General features: G+C 40.3%; 2 protein-coding genes across 2 annotated transcripts in view; both read right to left on the bottom strand.

The window, feature by feature from the left end:
• Positions 1-2,831, bottom strand: part of uvrag (UV radiation resistance associated gene) — an 86,118-nt gene extending 83,287 nt beyond the window's left edge. Inside the window, exon 1 of the mRNA XM_056397153.1 lies at positions 2,505-2,831. Coding sequence (XP_056253128.1) covers positions 2,505-2,609 — 105 coding nt within the window. The 5' untranslated portion in view covers positions 2,610-2,831. The remainder of the gene's footprint in view (positions 1-2,504) is intronic.
• Positions 2,832-5,007: 2,176 nt separating this feature from the next.
• dgat2 (diacylglycerol O-acyltransferase 2) lies at positions 5,008-14,692 on the bottom strand. The gene is made up of 8 exons (XM_056398101.1): positions 14,435-14,692; positions 12,700-12,828; positions 12,358-12,465; positions 11,399-11,469; positions 9,109-9,313; positions 8,269-8,443; positions 6,776-6,978; positions 5,008-6,505 (listed from the first exon to the last, which is right to left on the bottom strand). The coding sequence occupies exons 1-8, from the start codon at positions 14,472-14,474 to the stop codon at positions 6,351-6,353; spliced, it is 1,086 nt and encodes a 361-aa protein (XP_056254076.1). The 5' UTR covers positions 14,475-14,692; the 3' UTR covers positions 5,008-6,350.
• Positions 14,693-15,926: the final 1,234 nt, after the last annotated feature.

The raw sequence follows: 15,926 nt of genomic DNA on the forward strand, positions 1-15,926 counted from the left end.
GTTCCCGCCTCAGACAAACATGTCACCACAGCACAACTTCTCCCTTGACCTGGAGGCCCGGCTTCTCTCTCCTGCAGCCATACTGAGACTAAATCTAAGTCATGGGATTCCCTTTAAGATTAAGGGCCCCAGAAACAAAAACAGTGATTGTTCCACACGGGACTTTTAAACCCCCCCACCCCCTTAAAAATGTTAGTGTACATTTCTAAGTGGGCTAATGTGGACCACAGGGAATGATTGTGAGTACATGTACAGTATAAAACTACAATGGTGGGTCAGCCTCTCCTCTTTGATTGTTAACTACAAGTTCAGACAAAGATCAAAGTTAGGTTCCGCATTAGTTGACCACATGTCATAAAATGATCAAAGAACGTCTGATGGTGGTATGTGACAAAATGATTAGCTGGTCACAAGCCTTTTGTTGAATATCTGTAATTCAGTAACACACAAACAATCCATTTCTTTAGAAACTTTTCAGAGCAAACTAAATCTAAGCTCTGGCTTAAAGTACTTAGTGAAACAGAGCCAAATTTCAAATGGAGGGGATTCTCTAAACAGAAAACTGATATGAAACGACAACTCGAAAGAGAATGGATGTACGGGCATTACTGTACATTGAGTTCATTAATTCTGTTTCAAGGTTTACTTAATTCCAGTTTTTCTGGGACACCTAGGTTAATCTAATGGTCTAATACAAAAGACCTGGAATATATCCTACTTCCTTACTTAAGCAACTGCCCGCTAAGTGCTGTCCATCCTGCTATTATATCAAAGAAGCATCCTCCAGTAAAGTATTTCAACCTATTGTCAAATTAAGCGGATAACATTTCAAAGTATCTCTTTAAATAATAAAATAATCATCAGGATTTCCAATTACGGATCACTTGACTAATCTGGACTATTTTATTCAATATTAAAAATTCACACCTATTGTATTTATCACTGTATACCATCAATTGGGCCATACCTTCGTCTTTTGGAATAAAATAAATAACAAACTTCATATTTATATTGCACAAACTACTGTACTGACTTTCTTCACAAAATATAAGAACAACATAATTAAAAGAACTGATCCCAATATAATTCTATATATTATACTTAAAAATGTTCTTCTTTCCTGAGGAGACCAGTGAATCAAAGCAGGCTCAAACCCATCACTTGTGATTGGTGGGGACTTTGGTTGTAAGTGCTGCAACTTTGAAGGTATGGCTTCTTTTTTATTCAATAAAAAATAACAGTTTTCATACCAGGTTTGTGATCAAACCTCATAAGACATTCACAAATACTGAGTAGAAACTCCCAACACAAGTCATCTCTCCTGAGTTTAGCTCTCATTGTATGTGATACTGTGAGGCAGTGGGCCAGTAGCATAATATTAGTAACCTATATAAATAAGAATGGCATATGTTAACTTCATTTAGTGAATTATTGACACAGTTTGAATCAACACACACACACACACACACACACACACACACACACACACACACTAACGATATCATCTAAACGTCCATCTAATGCAATTATACACCTACACAAAGGACAAGTCCCAAAGAGTTAGATTTACTGGTGCAAGAATAAATTAAATTGTACACCAAATATAATTTTTACTTTTCTCTCCATCAGTTTCTACAATATATGGAGTAGGTCATTCAAAGCAGAGAAGGCTGAATTTCATGCTGTGTCACTGACAACCACATGATGAACCCACCAATAGTGGTAGCAAAACCCAGCAGGACAGCTTGATGAAAACATGGTTTTGCTTGCACAGGAGATTTTTAATCATGATCATTTTAGAGTTGCACTTAGAGTTTCACTGTTTACTTAAGTCAACTTATTTTAACATCTTTGCAGTGAATGTGGTGCAACATACTGTATTGCTTTGTTTCCTGAAGAGGACTGAAGTTAACTGTCAACTTGTCACATGTCTAAATGAATGAATGAATGAATAGAAGACACAATTTTCAGGTTTCCAAAGAATCCAACAACTTATCCAAGTATAAATGACATTATTACACAATCTAGACATTTTAAATCACAATAAAATAGCTCTTTGAGACAAAACACCAGCACTGTAATGACATATGTACGTTTCCCTTCAACTGAGCTGTCATCTGGGTGCTGACATAACGCCAAGTTAGGTTACCATTAGCAGCAGCATAATAGCTTCTTACACCTTTAAAGGTATAGCATGATATATAAGGTCAAAATAGGGCAATACACCGAAAAAGTTGAGCTCAGAAATGCCCAACATCAGCCCAAGTGATTTCAGTGTCTGGGTTGTCAGTCCAATTGGCTACATTTATTTCCTGCTAGCTAACTGTAACTTAGCAGTTGTTAGCTAACTAGCTAGCCTGACAGGCCTGCCGTGTTTCTCCGGGCAGCAGTTGTAACTGACGTTGCAAACTAGTACATAACACACTGAGGCCGCCGGTCCACGATTTCCTGGGTTCATTTGAATGCAGTTGGTATCAACATGAGCTCAGGGGCTTTGCATTTACCTGCTGGGATGTGAGCTCTACATGTAAGGCTCGAGAGGATGAAGCTCCAGAGTTGGTGACAGAGGCGGCGGGGATGGCGAGAACCCGACCGGTGATGGAGTTCATCCTCCTGTCGGCATCTAACGGGTCCCCTTCATTCAACAAAACATCCCATCCTCGACATCCAGGATAGTCGTTCGAAAGTTTACGAAGCACCGGACACCCACCAGAAGCTTGCAGACACGGCTGTTTGTGTGGGGAAAGCGCTACAACAGCTGTCAGCTAACCAACGGGACGTAAACAAAGTACAGGCTATTTGCTACACTTGGTTCGGAAATCCGTCTCTGGTTGGGAGGCGCGACAGCCAGGCTACTGATTGGCTTAAACTTACGTCCATCATGTAGAGGCGGGTCCTATTACTGAAAACCCGTGTTACTATTGGTTGTTTTATCTGTTTATCTTCCAGAATGGGGCAGGCGACCGTTGAAATCTGTCAAAGCTGCAAAATATGAGGAAGTTGCATAGCACAACGTGACATGCAGGTGACAGTTAAACTGTTTCATCCAAGTCATTCTTATTTACAATCTCCATCAGAACCAGTTCAAAAAGTGACGAAAAACAATTCAAAATCGTACTGTACTGGCTACATCAGGGGCTCTCGTCAACCTCTGACCTCAAAGTACACACACATTAGACCATGAACCGACGGCAAATAAAAGAGGTGGCCTCGGCTGCACTGGTACTGATTGTGAGACATCTGATCGATAAGTTCTGCATTGAGTTCTCTGTTTTTGTCTGTGACTTAGACTCAGTAACATTGAATTGTTTTATAGGATCTCAAGAGGCTCCTGGATCCCAGGGATGTAAGAAAGTAAAAGTACCCACAATGCAAATTATCCCTTTCATATTATTTTATATAATGAGCAAGAAGTAATGAGCTATATTATGTTGTTGGATTATTATTATAACAGAAGCAATAACCTTTAAGCAGCATTGTAATGTTGTTATTAATGTTGCAATTAAGGTGGAGAAAATTAGGCTATAACTATTTTGTATACAGTTGGGTTGTTAAATCTGTACAAGAAGTATCATATTTTGTAAGATGATCATATGTTCTATATGGAAATGTGTCTGTAATGTGTAGTATAATGCTTCCTTTAGCAAAGTAGTAAAGTAGAAGTATTAAAGATTACAATGTGAAAAAACACAAGTACAAATGCCTCAAAATTGTACAGTGTTTGTGTAAATGTATTGTCTTTCCGCCACTGTTGGATACTCTACTTCCTCTACTACTGTGCTATATTTGTGCACGTCTTTATCACCCTGACTGCAGAATATGAAGCAACCATCAGGGGGCAGCATCAGCCACATCCAGGTGATCCGTTTCCACAGCGTCATTGGACATTACAAAAGAGTTGATTGCTTGATGCTTCTTGTGTGACTCGTCTATTTAATACAGGTCCTGCCTGTTTGTAGAACAACAAACTATTTTTGAATTTCTCAAAAATAGATGATTCTGTGATTGCCCTATCATATTTTATACTGATCCTTTTCTTTCTTTGTGGATCAATATCAATATTGACCAGTTTCCAGGGAGGGAATAAGTACATTTAGGCCTACTTAACAGCTGTACTTAAGAACAGTTTTGAGGGGCTTGTACTTTGCCTGAGTATTTCTACTTTCTAGTAATCTATACTTCCACTCCACGACAGTTCAGAGGGAAATATTGTACTTTTTACACCACTACATTTATTTTAGTTATTTTGCAAAATTAAGATTTTTCATCCAAGACATTATCAACTATAAAATGAAAATGCTGTTTAAGAATAATCCAATAATAACACTCTGTGAAGGACCTTTAATTACATTTCATTGGTAATATTCCTTTACTTTAAAATAAAATTTTGAATGCTATACTTACTTTTATTTTGTAGATTGTGGTAATATTACTTTTATTTCAGTAAAGAATCTGGGTACTTCTGCTACAGCCAGTTTAAGTGTTGTTTAGTTGTTATGCTCAAATCTCACTGACCTGATCGTGAGCCAGTGCAAACTCATGCTGTGCAGCCAAACTGTTTTCAAACACAAACAATATTATATTTATATTTATTTACAGTTTCAATAAATTATCTGAAATGATCTGGAATATTTCCATTTGATGGAATGATGTAGTCTTAGAACCATGGAGTCCTGGGTTTAATATTGGGCTGAGTAAATATCAGACACTGCAGCTTCAATACAAATTACTGCACATACACACACACACACACACACATATATATATATATATATATATATATATATACACACACATATAAAATACTGCCTAACATCATGGTATAAGATGATTTTAACGTCTGTACAGCTACTTAAGGGTTAATTTGTATGTTAATCTTGACAAAGCAGTAATACATTGGCAATGTATAATTGTCATATTCAAATGACGGATGTCTTCTGAGGTAAATGTGTGAACAAGATGTAGCATTAGAAAAAGTCTCAAAAGACAAGACACGACACAAACATGTCCTTCTGAAAACATACAAAAGTTTAATTTAAATATCAGCAGACAGATGATGCCATTCATCACAGATAGGTCTCACTGTTTATTGCTTGCAAATTTATTGCACAGGGATCACCCAGCTCTTCAGAGGAAGTCACAACCGTGAGAACGTCAAATGACAATCCAATAATTTACTGCCCATCTTCAAGCCGATCAACATGACACAAGCTTATTTTGATGATTCCATCTATATTCTCATCTCTTATTTTACATAAGTACTAGTGACACCCTCAAATATAACTTATTCCCAGTAATGAGGAATTACCCGTGTAATCCTTTCAGTTATCACCCATGGAATGGTTACAAAGTGATGCGCAGAACGCTGGAATCATTTTCACCCACAAAACTACTTCATCTTCTTCAGTCTCAGCTCAGAACTTTAGCTAGCTGGTTAACATACAAGATATGACTGTAGTTCTGCTGCATAGACAGAACACACCCATCCAGACCTGGACCTGTGGGACAAGAAAGGGAAATCAAGCCAACAAGCACAATGGCTGTCTTGGAAAGAATCTCGTATCAAAGGCATTTGAGACAAAACCCTCAGAAGGTAAATCAGCGATAAGAAAAGTGCATCAGAAATATTCATTGGGAGGGAAAAGCACTAAAATACGCTTTTCCACTCTACAGAATACAATTAATACTTTATGGCATTTTACAATCACAGGCACTTGTTCATACAGTAGAAATACATGCATGTGTGGGGACAACATAGGTCTTTGGCTCAATTAACCTTTGGGCTTATTATCCCAAAAATAGTGGCACTTTCCATTTGCATTGTTTGTGCGTTTAGTGTAGAACAGGATCATAAAGAGCTTAGGGAAAATTATATGAATGCATGAGTGAAAGAAAACATTGGCACTTCTTTAAAGTCCTGCATGTTACCTTCCTAGCTCCATCTAGTGAAACCGCCCCATCCCCTCCAACCACCAGCACCACAGATAAGATAGTCCAAACTCGATCGACTGAGAAAATGGAAATGGAAACTACTAAGGCACACGTTTTGTGTAACTTTGTCCATCCAAAGACTGTTTAAGCTGGTGCCAGCAACAGGGAGAGGCCACTATTCTTCAAACCTGCCATTTCCTGAGAAGAAAAGTATGCTTATGTGTTTGTGAGAGAGGCAACGCAGAGAGCAAAGGTTTCTGCAGCGAACATGCTCATGTGTAGAGTTTGCAGTCCAGAGATAATCCCACCTGGGCACCAGGATCGGGCGGGGGTTGGGGGGTGGGGGTGGGGGTGGGGGGAGGAGGGATCTGAAGGTGCTGCCACAGTTCAGAGCTTCTACAAGGCCCACTGCCATTGTTTCACTGGATGTACAGGACGTCGCTCTCTTTCAGGCCAAAGCGGGTCTTGTACTTGTCAAAAAGGCACTGGAGAGACTTGATGTACATTGCATGGTACAGATTCACTATCTCTTCTGTTGGGTCTTCAATTTTTGGCACAGTGATTGGCTCCCCAACTATAATAAAAAAAAAGAAAAAAAAACACAAAGCCAATCAAACAGACTCAGGTTGAAATTGTTATAACCAGTGACAAGTGTTAACCATTGAAATTCCCCTGAGACTGGAAGAAGCTAATATTTATAAATTTGTGGTCACTGTCCTGTAATGCTTAACTTTACTAATACAACAGAGTTTTTGAGGATTGTAGTCAAAGTAAAGATAACTCTAACCTGTACCTCTTCAAATCTGATCCTACACTTAAACCAAACATTACCAGACAAACTTACCTATGGTGGTGATGGGGTTGCAGAAAGGCACAATGCCCCAGGAGTTGCCAAAGAAGAGACCACATCCATGGAAAAGGCATGGGGCAAAGCCTAAGATCTTCTGTAATCTCTTTTGGAGAGCTCTCCACCAAGTTCCCTCCTCAAAGATCACCTGCTTGTAGGCATCATTCTCTCCAAAGGAGTACACTGGGACCAGGTCGGACCTGAGGGGGAAACATAGGAGGCGTCAGCAAACGTTCCCCTAAATGTAAAGCACTGATTGTTTGGACACACCAAGAACTCTGTGTGCAGAGCAGCATCCGAAGGACTATCTCATCTAAAAACATAATGTTTAAAACTGTAAGAGACGCCACTGGTTTGTGCTAATCATCATAAATCATTTTAGGTGTGGTGGTAACTGGTAACATAGGCAGACTGTGGAAGTTCCCATTTGTGGTAGCCAAAAGTGACGTTGAAATGTTGAAAAAACACAAAAAAGTTCAAACCACTTGAAAACCCTTTTTTTTGCATTATGTCTCTTGTTGTATTGGTTTCCTCTCTTGTGGACATAACTACTTGTATAGTTGCTCATTGTGGTGCATATTATCCAGATGTGGCCTCAGGTTGTTAGTGCTGGAATGGTAGGCTAGGCTAACTGTAGCTTACAGAGCTTGTAAACAACTTTATCCTGAGGTTCCACAATTTTGCCGCCTAGTGACCAAAATTGTGACCCAGGCCCATGCAAGAAGTCACGAGTCAGACAGCTGCTTTTTATTTACAATCGAATATTAATATTCACTGCTGGAATTTTTGCTGCTGGAAACATGGATTTAAAGATAGCAACCTGAATAATTAATTGTATGACTTACATATATAATACATTACATATATATTTACTCTATTTTACCCATACAATAGTTTGAGTGTCCCTTGTTATACAACTGGTTTCTACATCCATCTCGATTTTATAAGCATTAAAAACAAAGCTGTAAAAGTTCCAGAAAATGACCTTAATTCACAGCGCAGGCTTATTTCAGCAGGAATGCAAACCTTTCTGTTATGAATAAAGTTCTGCATAACTGCATGTTTTTTCTAACAAGCTCTAAGCTTCTTTGGACAAGGTGCACACAGTGATAATCCTCAGTTATATCTGAGAGGGAATCGGGCTTGTTTGGGTTAGCAAGACAAACCGGGGTCCACTTCTCTTTATAGCCATCAATACACAGCCAAATGGCAGCTCACACAGAAACCCTTCCAAAAGGGTAGTGCATGCCACGAGGAGCTCCAAGCTTCATGAGGGACAACACTGCACATTCATAACAGATTTGGTAACTCTCTCTGTGAGGTTATTTCAACCTTTACTGAGAGTAATAATCTAGGGTTTTAATAAATCCAGTGAGTCACTATGGACCTGAGAATGACATTTAAATGTTCAAAACAGATTTGGTCGAGGCTATGTTTAATCACTGCAGCCGCATGCATCTGTGTGTCTGAGTGTTGTGCAGCCAGCTCACCCTTTCTGCAGGGCCAGCTTCACAAAGCCTTTACGATTCTTCAGGGTGACAGCGTTCATCCCTGGCGTACAGTGCAGAGACTCCGCTGCTCCTCCGACAACGATAACCACGGCATTTCCTGTCCCGTTACGTGACAGCAGGTAGTCGATAGAGTGCCTGTTCACCGGACATATACCTGAGAGGAAAAAGAAAAATGAGAGATAATTAAAACTGCAGTAAATTAGCAGTGCTCAAAAGGCAAATTTATTAAGTTGTTGGATCTCTTTAGATTTTTAATACTGCACAAGTATGATGTTGTCTTTTAATGTAAACAGTGGGGTCCAAAAGTCAGATGGACTGTAATTTTTATAAGAATATTTTGACGTCTTTCCAGACCTTGTCAACAGATGCCTGCAAATATAATTATTAGTGTGTTTGGACTCTTTCCTGTACTTAATGCATTGCTGTATGTCCACCAGTCTGGTACCAAAGCATTTAACTAACCACATTCTGCACGTGCAAAAACCTGACTCACTGCAGTTTTTCTGAGAAGACTGCTGCATTACTCATTATCACCAAAAGGTTACAGAGATAAACTAATGAGGGTTATCTACCAATGAAACGACAGGTACAATAACCTACAGTAACCTCAGAGTGTATGTATGGTATCTATGGGTACACAGCCCCTTAGAACAAAACAGCTAAACCTCTTAAAATCAGTGAAGTCAGCACATCCAAGTAAACAGAGGATATATCAGCTGTGCAAAAGGACAAAGGTCTGGTCTCTGGCAGATACACTCATTGTTATCAGACGTTTCAAGAGCGCAAACTAGACCTCACGGTTTTTCCACATCATCTCACCTCCAGACATCAGGTAGTCTCGCAGCACGGGCAGGCGGAAGTTTCCCGCCAGGGTTGCCAGGGAGGGCCTGATGCCCGGGAATTTCTTGGAGAAGCCAGTGGCCTCGGTGCCAAAGTTACAGAAAGCACCGAAACAGAAGATGCCGTGTGGGTGGTAGCCAAATATGTAGTTCCGGCTGGGCAGCAGGTTGTGGGTTTTAATTAGCTGAGGGACAAGAGCACAAAGACAACCAGTGAGGGGCTGATTTCAATATGAGGGACACAGTGCTCACAGACCGGGAACATCTGACAGGAGAGTGGCTAAAAAGGCTCGAGGACAGAAGCAGTGTCCTAATTCCATCGTTGTTTTACTGTTTTTATATGTGTTATATGTTTCTTTACCAAGTGCTATTCAATAAATGCTTATATTATCATTATTATTGTGTTTTTGTAGAAATAGGACATCTGTATCAGCTCATACCTGACACCATTCCTCTGTCTGATCAAGTACAGTCATAAAACAATGACCCAGTAAAGATGACGTGCACCTGTTCAGACTGGCAGCAATAAAGTACAATCTTAACCATTCAGCATTACTTCAACGTCTCACTCTAACAGTGCGCTGATCTGCAGTGTAGGCTTAGATCCATCACAATGTGTACACAAAGCTCCCCTCGGTAGCAAGTCAAACACAACAGTTGCATAACCACATTAGCAAAAGGAGCTCACATTCAAGATCCCCATAGTACCGCAGGACATCACCTGACTGGCATGGCAGATGTGAAGGATTACAGTGGGATCAGGAAGGCTGCTGCACTTGACACCTTTCCTACTTAGGAGACAGCACAGAGCTGGAGGCAAGACAAGACTTACTGGCTGCCCTAATATTACAGAAGAGCCTTTGTGTCTAGAGACTTCACGTTCACGTAACAGTCACACTTTGTCCTCACTTAAGAGTGGCTCAGACTTTGACCAGTCGGCTTCCAACTCACATAATTAATAGTCATAGGTTCATGATAGATAGAGAATACTTGCCCTACAGACAGCTGATGCCCCAGTAGATATATCCTGGTTATTTTGAGACAGTAAAAGCTTCACTTCAAACTTCACAGATAAACTTTCATCTCCACAACTCAGTTTATATTAGTAGATAATAACTAACTTCATTTGAAGTCCTGCTAATAACTAACTTCTGTTAGTTATTCTGCAGCCGTCTTTAGTCTCCACTCTCAGTACAGATGAACTCATCACTACCTGAGCACAGTGGCCACTTCAGATTTTATACATTTAAACACAGCCAGTGGAGAAATGATGGAATCACACGAGACGTGATTCATTCGCATTCTGAGGAGAGATGAACAAAGTGCAGCTAATCCACTAACAGAGAGGAATACAAATTAGCTTTGACAAATGCTAAATACTTTTTTTACATGATCAGTTCATTGTAGGTGACTGCACTTACAGTGATACCACGTATGTACAATATCTGTTTGTGCTAGGGCTGCAACTAATGATTATTTTTATTATTGATTAATCTCTTGATTTTTTTTAAATTTTTTTTATTAATTGATTGATCATTTCCTCTATTAAAATATCATAAAACATTAAAAAATCTCCATCACATTATCCCCAGGTCCTAAGTGTTAGATCAAATGGATTTTTTTTTTTAAAAACTTAAAACGTTTTATTTATTACCACAATATTTACTGATTATTTTTAGGTGATTGACTAATTGACCAGTCGCTGCAGCTCTAGTCAGTAGAAAAGTGGAGATTCAATAAAAACCTATGACTGAGTCATGCAGAATATCTAAGAGGACCCATCTTCTCTTTAAACACACATTCGGCTTCTGCAGTGACAGTTAATCATGTACAGCTGCTGTCCCTGCGTGCGCGTGTGTGTGTGTGTGTGTGTGTGTGTGTGTGTGTGTGTGTGTGTGTGTGTGTGTGTGTGTGTCCAGGGTTGTCCTCATCTAAAAAGATGCTCAGGGGAATACCTGGGGACAAATCAAGCTTAGCACTGCTCCTTAGTCTACCAGGCCGGACAAAGTCTAAAAGTCTCAACCTGCATCATGCCCTCATCAACCAGGAACAGCATGGAGCAGACAGATACACCCCTGATACGGTTATCTATATGTCCAACCTGCACATGACTAGAAATCGCTGAACTAACTTCATCACACAGTCCTGACTTTTCTCATCAAGAGTCGAACAGGTTTCCAAGCCTCCATTCCTCTGCTCCGCTCTTGATGTTAAAGACTGGGGTTGATAAATCAGCAACAGTAGAACATAAAACTGACCAAGCAACTTACTCTGATTGGGAAGTAATCTCGGAAATACGTCCAAACGGTCCAGTTCCTCACCCAGGAGGACCTCCTTCCACCTGAGGAGAACATTACACATTATATATCTCAGAGCATTAAAACTAGAGCTGCAACCTCATCAGCGATTAAAGGACAGACTCAGTCTTTGTTTAAAGTCAGTCTTAATTCAACTCTGACATTTCCCCATGTTCATTTCAACCGTTTTTGTCACTGATTGTTCCAGCATCTCTGATGTGACGATTTGCTGCTCCTGGTATTATATTGTCATAAATCTAAACTCTTTTGGTGTTTTGTTTTTTTTGTGTTTTTTTTAAAGTTAATTTTAAGAGGTTACAGAGGGCTCTGACATTTGATTAATTTATTAATAAAAATTTTTAAAAAAATCAACAGATTAAAAGGGTAGGTTCACGTTTTTTTCCTATACTTGCCATGTTCTTATAATCAAAAATATAATGTGTAATCAGTTTATCATTTAGTTTATAAGCTATGAGGAAAAAAAATTAAAACAGCAATTTTCCAGAGCCCGTGGTGACGTCTTCAAATAGTTTCTTTTATTGGCCTAAAAACCAAAGGTTTCTCCATTTTTATCACTGAGAAAAGAAGCAAATCGTCACAAGTGAATGTCTATCGTTATTGTTTGATAAATTACTTAAACCACAGATCAAATACTTAAACTGTTACTAAACATAATGTTGTCATTGTTAGTGCTAACCCCTGCAAAACATGTTACCCAATGCTTAGATAATACAGTCTCAGTTGTTCACATTTTTAGACTCAAAAACGCATCATCCAACTAAAGGTTGGAGAAAAATCAGACCAGTTCTCAAACATCATGCCTTCAAATTTTTTAAATTCCATCATTAGTTCATTGATTTTTCTCCACAATGGGTCAAAATTGAATTATTAGGTAACACCTATTTTTGTTTGACATCTTTAAAATGTATTACCTTGTTTTGGGGTGTTCCAGTCAATGATGAGCCAGGCGGTGTAAATGGCAGCGATAAGCCAGCAATCAGTGCAGAACATGTAGATCAACAGCAAAGTGCAGGCAACACCTGAGGAGGAGAGGAGAGAAAAAAACATTTACCTATAATAATCTAAAGGCTTAAATATTCTGTTAAAAGGCAGGAGTTTTATCAAGGCACAGAAGCCATAAACAAGTGTGTGAGCCTTAGTGCTTTGACCTCCTTAGCATGAGACTAATGAGACTATCTCCTCTAGGTTTCTTTGCGTTCAGACGGCTTAAGTGAAATGCACAGAGGCTCCCACTCACAAACACATTCATTTACCCATGGCTAAGAAGCTAATGACCCACTGCAGCACAGAGATGACCTGCAGATGTTTTTCCATCTTGGATCTGCAGGGCCAGAACACCAGCGGCAGGTCCTGCAGGGCAGAGAGGATGCTGGAGCCGGTGCCTGGAGACAACACGAGCGAGAGGAGACAAAAGAGGAGAAAAGGGGCGTTCAAAGCTTGTCGGTGGATTACAGAACAGTTACAGAAGCTTAAATGGATGAGAAAGAAGCACTTGGTGAGAAATCAAAGTGAAAAGATGCAGTTAACTCTCTCCTTGTCGTGGCAATACTTTCCTACCACGGGTTTGAATTAACCCAACCTCAAAGTGAACGTCAAACTAAACAAAGAGATCAATGATTTCCAAGAAAACAATGGAGCCAAGCTGCCCTGCTTCAATACACACTTCAGCCTCCGCCACTCACCAGCTCTTTTCAGTCACCAACCCATGAAAGCGAAGCCGCAGCTACATGTGAAGGGACAGCTTGCAAAAAGGGAGCATAAAGTAACGGACACATTAAGAGCGACTAAAGCTAGTCAAGCTTGTACAACCGAGAGCCAGTAAGAAGATCTCCCCTGCAGGAAAACACTGTTGCCTAATCCCATCTGTGCACACTGAAAATAACCCAGCGCCGAGCTGATGGGGGTAATACCTGTAAACTATGAAGCTATGACTCCTAAAGACTATCGCTGCTGTGCCAGTGGCTGCCGGTCAGAGCTGGCCAGGACAGATAGTCCTGACAACATGTGGGTGATTCCTGCATAGAGCCAAATCAAACAGAGAGGTGCACAGAAGCTATCAGCTCCTGCAGACGGAGCAGCCAGGTGAACCATGTGCCTGTCAATACAACTGCTTTAATGATTCTGTAACTGCACGGTCGGACTCGTCTACAGCTGCAGACTCAGTTCGGACATGTGCTGTATTAAAATGTGAACCCATCATTTAAACTTCCAGGGTGACAGATGTCCCTGAGCTGTCACTGAAATCAACCTTCAAATTAAAAGTCCACACAGCAGAAGAGAGTCAAAAAATAAAGGAATTTACCAGCAAAGCAGGAATAGACTGAGTTATAAAACAACTTTTTCTGGTTAAACATTCATTTATCTCGCAGAAGAAATCACTAATTCTCATTTTCAACAATCCAAAATGCATCTTTTGCCTAAAACTGAAAGATTTCAACTGGAGAAAAATGCAAAACTTCGAAATGTGAAATAACAAGTTGGAAGTAAAACTGAGTATAAGTTAGTGCCACACTTAAAAGTAGCGGCACAAACAATCACAGACCAGGTGTCAAACACTGTAATAATGATAATTAATATATGGCTCCCTCCCTCACTTTATTGTACTTTGTATTTTTTTAATCTCCTATAGTATTGCCCAGTAATCGTTGTGTCTTTGTAAAACTTAATATGGATGTTATGGTAACTTAGATATTAATTTAAAAAAAATGTGAAAATCCATCTTTTTGTTTCGTGTTGTTTTGATTTTTGAACTTTTTTGAAAATGACTCTAAATCTAACAACATGCTGTTTTTTTCAGTAGATATTCCTCTACATTGATCACTGGTAAAATAACATTGATGATGCTAACACATTTTGTCCGTACGTCCCTTTGTAAAGTGTTGTCCACACCACAACACAAACTGGCGTGTGGAGACAGACCTCTCCCAGGATCGCCTCCTGGTTTGTTAAACCACCTGTGTCTCTGCAGGTAAGTCTGACGTGTCTCACCTTTCAGGACGCCAGAGTACGCAGCAAGAATGGTCTTCATAGCGGCTTCGTGGGTGGTGCGGATGCCGGAGAGGAGAAACTGTGATGTTTGCTTGCTGTCAGGATGATAAAAGTCCAACCTACAGCTCCTCAGTCATGACTGCCGTCGTCTGCAGCTGACTGAAGCGCCGAGCGGACATTTAACCAGGGCGGGGAGGAGCCAAAGACCGAGCCCAGAGAGCAGGGGACTGTATCAGCAGCGAGCCGGGAGGCCTGCGGAGGAGAGCACGTACAAAGCAGGAGCAGCAGTGTGGTCTTTGCGCCTGTCTCCCCCCTGTATTTATGGGGGTGGTCACGTGGGTCAACGGTGAAAAACACCGCGTACTGACCATCCCTGCCTCACCTCTGGAACAGGTGTAAACCTGACTCTTCAGGTTAGCGGAGACAAACAACAGCGTTTGAAAAACACACTGCATGATATTAATCTGTCATATCTGTGAATGTGGTGAAATAAGATTTGGTGTATTTAACATTAATGAATGAATACTTTATCTGTTTACCATTTAAAAAATCATTTATTTTCCACTGAGGACACAGTTGCGTTGCCAGTACTCCTTTCTTTCTTCTGATTAGGAAATCATATGACCCCTGGTAGATTTACTGTACACACAGCACCTGGTATCTTTTGTGATCAAATTAAGCATCAAAACTGTCTCAACCGTCCACCTGATGGACTCATGAAGCCTTGTTTCGTATGTTTTGATTCCCCATGCAACAAATGTGAAATAGTCTTCTGTGGTGGGCTGGTATTGGGGCTGCAGGCCAGCCGGGTACAGAAGGATGTGGTGTGGTTGCAGCAGATTGAGTCACACCTCTACCTCTCTCTCTCTCTCTCTCTCTCTCTCTCTGCAGGGCTGACATCTCCTGCTCTTTTACTGACTAATCTGACTCACACTGGCTGAACGTGTCAGTCGTGTTCTCATGGCTTCAGAGTGTGGGCAGCTGTGGGTTGCATTGTGCAAGTCTGCAGAGGCTGGCATCTGTCCAGGGAAGCTTGTAGGCATCTCCTGCTCTCTGTGGCCTCTGACAGTGACTGAGTCTGCCAGCTGGAACCGCAGAGACACTCACCAAACCAGGACCCAGAGGTGGACACATGACTAATGTACGGCTGCTGAAGATAAAGAGATGAAGGTGTTTTAAAGAGATTCAAGAGAGTTAGTAAAGTTAAAGTACCAATACGATAATGTGAAAACACTCATAAATGTGAAAGAGTTGCATTAAAAATCAAACTTAAGTAAAAATACAGATAATTAGGTAAATGTACTTAATGTGTCAATATTAAAAGTAGGCTCTGCAGAGAAACGTCCCCTGTGACTGATAAATTATTATATATGACATTATCAGATTAATACTGTTGCATCAATGCATGTGATCATTTTACTGCTGCAGCTGGTCAAGATGGAGCTTATTTTAACAACTTTATGAACAGCTGGGTAATTTAGTCCAATGTCTG

Source organism: Seriola aureovittata, chromosome 15, assembly GCF_021018895.1.
Source record: "Seriola aureovittata isolate HTS-2021-v1 ecotype China chromosome 15, ASM2101889v1, whole genome shotgun sequence".
Lineage (NCBI taxonomy): Eukaryota > Metazoa > Chordata > Actinopteri > Carangiformes > Carangidae > Seriola > Seriola aureovittata.

Bases quoted from the DNA above. Each gene is read 5' to 3' on its own strand.
- dgat2 (XM_056398101.1), bottom strand. From the start codon at position 14,474: ATGAAGACCATTCTTGCTGCGTACTCTGGCGTCCTGAAAG. The intron at 11,470-12,357 runs GTAATACATTTT...TGTTCTCCTCAG, and splicing joins CTGGAACACCCCAAAACAAG to GTGGAAGGAGGTCCTCCTGG. The intron at 8,444-9,108 runs GTGAGATGATGT...TTTTCCTCTCAG, and splicing joins AGACTACCTGATGTCTGGAG to GTATATGTCCGGTGAACAGG.